Source organism: Lolium rigidum, chromosome 6 (genome assembly GCF_022539505.1).
Source record: "Lolium rigidum isolate FL_2022 chromosome 6, APGP_CSIRO_Lrig_0.1, whole genome shotgun sequence".
Lineage (NCBI taxonomy): Eukaryota > Viridiplantae > Streptophyta > Magnoliopsida > Poales > Poaceae > Lolium > Lolium rigidum.
The window spans coordinates 18723119-18730756 of NC_061513.1; the positions used below are offsets into that span (position 1 = coordinate 18723119).

General features: G+C 44.6%; 1 protein-coding gene across 2 annotated transcripts; it reads left to right on the forward strand.

The window, feature by feature from the left end:
* The first annotated feature begins 1420 nt into the window (after positions 1-1420).
* On the forward strand, positions 1421-5092 carry LOC124667883 (cytochrome P450 72A15-like). 2 transcript variants are annotated; one of them, XM_047205117.1, is made up of 5 exons: positions 1421-1979; positions 2098-2342; positions 3406-3790; positions 3901-4297; positions 4755-5092. In XM_047205117.1, the coding sequence occupies exons 1-5, from the start codon at positions 1455-1457 to the stop codon at positions 4931-4933; spliced, it is 1731 nt and encodes a 576-aa protein (XP_047061073.1). In that variant the 5' UTR covers positions 1421-1454; the 3' UTR covers positions 4934-5092. The 2 variants fall into 2 exon arrangements, with proteins under 2 accessions (XP_047061073.1, XP_047061074.1); XM_047205118.1 differs by lacking the exon at positions 4755-5092 and having other exon boundaries at positions 3901-4499.
* Positions 5093-7638: the final 2546 nt, after the last annotated feature.

The following is a 7638-nucleotide window of genomic DNA, read 5'->3' on the forward strand; positions in this document are numbered from 1 at the left end:
TTTTTACATTACACTACAACCACTTCTTACGAATCAATTCCTTGGATATTACCATTATTTTTGTTAGAACAAGCTGCTGATGTCAAACTTTCAGCAGAAGAACCCTTGAGTTTGCTTAAGAGAGAAGCTCTTGACTTACTCTCTCTTGAGTACATCCTATAGCTAACAAACTAACTATAGAAAATATAAAATATTTACACTTCTTCGTCAAAGTGTATACCTATTTAGGAAAAAACTCCTGGTTGTTCTTGGAATCCTTGAGCACTACCCTTTATGCATGCCATCCTCTTTGGTACACTATTGACCTCCACGCGGTTCTGCAAGGCATGCTCTGTGTGCCATACACTGATAACCTCATCATAGATCTGCTCATCATCCTTCCCAGCCGTTCTGCCCACCGTATTCCTCACGGAGGATCTGGAGAAAGGATCGATAAACATGATTAAAGAACTAGAAGAAGAACAAGATGTAAATGATATGTAGAAGGGGCAAAGAAAACATGCCCGCGGGTTGAGTGACCTGATGGAGGAATCCCGCGAGGCTTTGAGCATATCAAGTGCCATCATAGCCAGAGAACAACCTACAAGTCTTCATCTTGCGGCTCCGTGGGGATTGGGAAAATGTGGAGTTGGGCAAGATTTTTCTTGTCTTATATTGGAAATATGAGTAGAGAGTAGGGAGTGTGATTAGGATTTGTGGTGTACGTCCTTTTGTAAGTTCGGCACAACAATATGTGCATGGTTATTGGAAGAATCCATAATGTGTTGAACAAATATCCATTTCACTATAATTTAGGAGTCCACACCACCAATTATTCATTTGCAAGTCAGATAATCTCCCTCGTGCTTGGGGTGTGCTGGTTGGATGTTTCTATTTTGTTTCTTGTTGAGGGTGGTGCCTCCACCTTTCGATAAAAGAGTTGAACCATTTTGACCTTTCTTCTAAAAAAAATGTATCACAAGTAGTCATCAATCTCTTGATTTCTTTAACCGCCAACAATGTTATCTGTGGAAAATATACATCAAAATAGAGAAAACAATTGTATCAGAAGCGGCGTAGCAACAAGTCACAAATGGGGATTTCTTTGACCGGTCTTTTCCAGATTGGAATTTCTTCTCCTCCAAGCTTGTTAGGAGCATATCCATTAGTCTTTAACTCCAAGAAATCGGTAAAAACGATGTGATGAGGAGACTAATCCAATCCAGTCATACCTCTATAATTGATCGAGAGGAGTCATCATACCTCTATATATTATTATAACATGATGCCAAACCAGTCTTACACTCCAAGAAATGTTAAATGTAAAGGAGAGGCTAGCTGTTGCTACTCCAACTCAGTGACAGGTAGATACCTCTATTTAACATTGTGTCGATTACCGTACGGTATTCACAGAGTCAATGCACACTCGCATCAGCTAATTCTAGTCACGTCCCTCCCACATCTCCTGAGAAAGAATGGTTTTTGAATTCGTAGCCACTGCCTCAGTGCCATGGAGCTACCTCCTGTACGGGGTCCTGGGCTGCGTGCTTCCATGGCAGGCAGGCCTGCTGGTGGACCGGCTGTGGTGGCGGCCGCGGCGGCTGGAGCGAACGCTGCGCGTGCAGGGCATCGGCGGCACGACCTACCGCTTCCTCATGGGCGACCTCAAGGACTTCAGCCGCCTCAACGATGAGGCCTGGTCCAAGCCCCTGCCGATCGGCTGCCACGACATCGTTCCCCGCGTCATACCCTTCCTCTACAACAACGTCCGGGATCATGGCAAACCCTGCTTCTCCTGGTTCGGCCCCGTTGCCAACGTGGCCATCACTGACCCTGAGCTTGTGAAGGACGTGCTGTCCAACAAGTTCGGCCACTTCGAGAAGCCCCAGTTCAAGGTTCTGACCAAGCTGCTTGCCAACGGCCTCACCACCCACGAGGGCGAGAAATGGGTCAAGCACAGGAGGATCCTCAACCCTGCGTTCCATCTCGAGAAGCTCAAGGTCAGCGGGTAGACAATTTTCATTTCAATTTTTTCTGGATGCCTACATGTGCCGTTTCAACTGGATTTTTTTTTTTTGAAGCATGATACGACATGTTTGTTTATGAATTATTTTGCAGCTCATGCTACCAGCTTTCTCTGCAAGCTGTGAAGAGCTCGTTAGCAGATGGAAGGGGTTCCATGGTTCCGACGGCTCGTGTGAGGTGGATGTATGGCCGGAGCTCCAGAACCTCACCGGAGATGTCATTTCTCGCACAGCTTTTGGTAGCAGCTATCTCGAAGGAAGAAGGATTTTCCAGATACAGTCCGAGCAAGCTAAGCTCTTTGTTGGTGCTCTCCAGAGGATTATCATTCCTGGTTACCTGTGAGTTATCATGTGATCCCTCTAGATTTCTTATCGCTTTTTAGTAACTTGAATTTCTTGAAAATCTCAATCATTTAGGATTCACACTAATAAGAACTTCTTTAATGAAAAACGTTCGGATCTGCTCCAACATCATACACACAACCAGGGGCAGATCCTGTGGGGTTGCAGATCGTATACTTAGTTACCTACTTAAGGTAGAAAACACAAGGTCTGAGAATAATTATTTCTTATATATTATGCTTAAGGCTGCAGGTCGTATACTTACTTAAGGTAGAAAACACTGAAAGTTCAATACTGACATAACAAAAATAAACTCTTTTCAAATTTCTGTATTAACCATAGAATTTGAATCAAGAGCATCTGATTGTCTATCTTTGCTTAGATTAAGTATTTTTTTGGTCCTTCGTTCACATACTCAAAAGTAGAATGCAAATGTTAATGTACCATAATTTTGAAATTCTTGGCTCTGTATATATTGTATAACTCAAATCATGTATGGCGGAAAAGAAAAGAATCTGAGTACAAAAGCATATGCCTGGGGGGCAACTTCTCATACTGCAGACCCAAAACGATGAGTCTCACAACCAATAGATAATCATATTGTAAATGCTAGACTATACTAAGCACACAATACTAGGAAAAACTGAATGCCAAGCTTGTGGGCTCCCTTCATTAGTAGACTGGATATGACAAATCATCAAAAGCATGCATAAACAAGATAACGCCCAATAGATAATTATACTGGTAACCATATTCACGACTAGAATCTTAGAGTGCACTCAATCAAATCAAAATTGATAGAACTTTATAAGTGTAATTAGACATATTAATGCTACCTATATAGGAAGTATTTATCCTATATATATATATATATATATATATATATAGGTATATATATATATATATATATATATATATAACCAGTAAATATTCAAAATTAACACCTAACTGAATAAAAGTGTTCATAAGTGTACTTGACTTCATGTACACACGGTTGACAATAATTGTGTATAAACATCATCCAGTTATTATGGTAAGGGAACCTGCTGATGTACTGTAGGTTATTGCCGACCAAAAACAATAGACAGATGCGCAAAAACAACGATGAGGTCGAATCAATCTTACGAGGTTTAATTGGAAAAAGAATGCAAGCCATGGAAGAAGGTAAAGGCTCTGAGGATGATCTACTAGGCCTATTGCTAGAATCGAATAGGAAGGACATGGACGAAAATGGCCAACCTAGCCAAGGAATGACAATGGAAGATGTTGTCGAGGAGTGCAAGCTATTCTACTTGGCCGGAATGGAGACAACATCTGTACTGCTTACATGGACGATGATCGTGCTAAGCATGCATCCAGAGTGGCAAAATCTTGCAAGGGAGGAGGTCCTAGGTTTGTTTGAGAGAAACAAACCTCATTACGACGGCCTTAGCCGACTCAAAATTGTAAGTGCTACATTTGGTTTTGCTTCACTAGGTGGCTTAATTGTGTAAGGATTAATCGCAGAAATTCCCAATGGGATTACAAATGTTTGGTGTCTTTCCACTAATTGCAGGTGACCATGATCCTTCACGAGGTCCTTCGGTTATACCCCTCAGCTACCGTGTTTAGCCGAAAAACTTATAAGGATATGGTTATTGGAGGCGTCAGATATCCTGCTGGTGTGTTCATTGAGGTGCCTGTGTTGTTCATGAACCATGACCCGGATATATGGGGAAGTGATGTGAATGAGTTCAAACCTGAAAGATTTGCCCAGGGAATTTCCAAGGCATCAAAGCACCCAGGTGGATTCTTATCATTTGGTTGGGGGCCACGGGTCTGCATTGGCCAGAATTTTGCACTGCTCGAAGCCAAGATGGCATTAACCATGATCCTCCAGCATTTCGAATTTGGGCTCGCACCATCATATATACATGCACCACACACCGTGATGACGTTGCAGCCGATGCACGGTGCGCAAATTAAGCTTAAAGCTATATGAACGCACATAGTTTCAAGTAGTTATTGCTATGTTGGTTGTGAAATGTGAGTTTTGTATGAGTGGATAATAATGTCTTCTTGATGTATTTTGTTTAGGCTTGATATTGTACTTATATAAACGGTTGTACTATCTTATTTGCCACCTAGGCATCCTAAAGTTCCCCTGATAAATGAGATTGGTGTATCCTAAGACAAACTAGTCTTGGCCACTATGTTGCCTTGCATCGCAATAGAACCAATTTGCATAGGATTCTTGATTTCGGGTTGTCTTAATTGCATTTTGCTTTATGATCCTTTTCATTATTGTGCATAAAGATACTGTTGCTTCTCTTAGTGCAGCACATTTACCCCTGTTTTTTTCATTTTGTACGCTGTTGATTCAACTCAATGGTACAGAATTCAGTTCATGTGACATTGTCTGTTTTGTAGATTGTAGTCTGGGCTTCATGATGGAGCTGACCATTGTAGCGAGGTTCCAACCCAATGGTCACTATTATATTAGTGCCAGGAACATGCCCAGCAAGGAGAGCCGGAGATACTGTGCTTGCCATACTGAATGTGTACTCATAGAGCAGCTAGCGAGTAGCGATCTCACTGAGTCAAATTAGTCGAGCCGTAGTACATGTGTACTGTGTACATATGTCTGCTGTGCTTATTGCTGATATTTTCATGATGAGAAAATGAGACTGACAAATGGGCAATAATATTCAGATGAATTCTTTCCTTGGCCAAAGATCAATCTATATAAATTCTTGTAGTGTGCATGTGTCATTTCTGTTGCATTTAACATAGCTAGCGAGGGGGGGGGGGGGCACGACCTGCTGCTCGTCACGAGGGTGCTGCCGCCCGGACCGGGGAATCCCTGCCAGCGAGCGGTTGAGGAGGGCCGCAATCTCGGGCCCTGCGTGCGTGAGGAGGGAGGCTTCGCGTCGCGTGGTCGAGGTGGAACTCAGGCCGGTGATGTGGGATCTCCAGCCGGCGCCGGCGAGGTCGCCTGCCCTCTGCAGAACGAGGAGCGGGAGATGTGCGAGTGCGGTTGTGTGGATTGCGGAAGTTATGCTGAGTGTGGTGTGAAGAGTTGACAGCGGGGGTGAAAGAAACTACAAGATTGTTTTGCAAAATAGCCACTTCCGACATTTTTTTCGATTGGAGGGAGTAAAATTTAAACTTAGTTCAACATATATAGTTCATACAACCATAGCTAGATAGTTCGACATCGACACTGACACTGACACTTTGACATCATATACACTTCGTCACTCGACACTGACCATAGTTGGAACCCTAATCCCAAAATCCATCACTGTCTGATTCCGACTGGGCGGCCTCCTCGGCATCTATCTCGTGGACCAGGTTGTCCCACCAATCGGAGTCCATGTCCATGCTCGATTCGACGGCAACGGTGGATGGACCGACAGCTGAAGAGGACGCAGACACCGCCAAAGAGGAAGCATCGGCACGGGCGGGAGTGGCACCACTGGCGGCCGTGTGCTGGGCGACAAGCTGGGCGTAGTACTCGAGCTCTGCCGCCATGTGTTTCGGATGAGCGGCGCGGAACGCAGCCATGTCCGCCTCATCCGCCTGCTGGATCAAGAGGCGCATGTGCTCGCGCCGCACCTACCGCTCCTCCGCGAGGCGCACAACCTGAAACAGTGACCGAGGAAGTCGGCCTCTGCGTGGGTCCCAACGGCTGGGGACTTGACCGCGCCGCGGGGGCCGTCGTGGTGCCACACCATCGCGTCGTATGCACAGGCGGCGAGCGCCGGCGTCTTGAAGGTCCCCAGCAAGAGATGGACGCCGGCGCACGTGATTTCGACGGCCCAGCGGTTGGAGGGGTGCAGCCAGACGGCGAGGTAGCCAGCGGAGGACCGGACGTGGCGCGGCGGCATCTCGGCGATGGATTGGCCGATTTTTCGTGGGGAAACGGCGGCGGGGTGTGGGTGGGCCTGATCTACGTGCATCACGTTGGGAGAGGGGCAGGGATGACATCTGCCGGTGGCAATCGATGGCGGCGCAGGTGGAAGCGAAGACAAACTGTCGCGCGCTACGAGACAAAATGACGGTTGGGGGAGGCGCGTGGCCGGCTGGGGTTTTTATACCACCTCCCAAAGTGGTGTATATTTGCACCGTCCGGAGTAAATTATACACCTCAAATATATTGGGACCACCTTTTTTACACCTACACCATCTAATATAGCTCTTTTTAGCTCACAAGTGGTCTATATGACAGGTTTTTTTACACCTACACCATCTAATTAAGATGCTTTTATTGACGAGAACCAAGAACTTCAGCCAGGGCCGGCCCTATATTTTGCCGGGCCCTAGGACGAGGTGGGAGCCCCTAAAACTAATATACATGTACGCATATTGAGATACAGATATATGTGTCTAGTTTTAGTTTTAAAATAAAAAATAAACATCCAAATGTCCATTCATAGTGAAATTAATGTCTATAAATAACTGTTAAATTTTTATCATCATCTTGTTGGGTTCAGATTCTTGTCTTTGATTATCGTCATTGACATCAACTCTATTTGTTACCGAAAATACCTATTTAATGCATCTTTTTGTGTGTTTAATAAGTTGATTCACTCGTTTACTTTTATTCCTTTTCAGAGCACCAGATTTATATTTCTGCAGTGTGATGCCTAAACTAAAAGTATGAAGAAATTAGCAACTAACATCACACAAAAATGAGAGTAGTTTTGAGCAGGAACAAACAATTTCGAATCACTAAACAATTTACATCCTGCTCTTTATCTCACACACATAGAAAAATTCACCATCGTCTAACCCATGGTATGATTCCCCATTGTTGTAGATATGATCTAGTGACGAGCATATACGGATGCGATTTCGATCACTAAACAGATAATTAACAAGAATCTATCAGACTAAAGAACAAGTGGAGTAGAATTAGTGAATTACCGGAGCGAGGAGATCTCCACTGCGATGTGCTTCTGCCGATCTGCGAGTCCTGCAGGCGAGGCGAGGCCGAGGCGATCCAGCCGATCGAAGTGGAGCAGGGAGAGGGAGTCGATCGCTCCGTCCGTTCCCCTCCCTGATCATTTATTTGGTCACCGAATTGCTACGTTTCGTTTCGTTGGGCCTTTTAAAGATTTTCTTTAGCCCAACAAAGAAACCAAAGTATATATATAGAGGAGAAGATCCGGTGAAGGATTAAGTTTAGGGATGGCAATGGGTACCCATGACCCACGTACCCACCGGGTAAAAACCCAATAAGAGTACGGGTATGGGATAAATATTACCCATGGGTTTATAAATGAAAAAATAGTGTACCCATCGGGTAGAG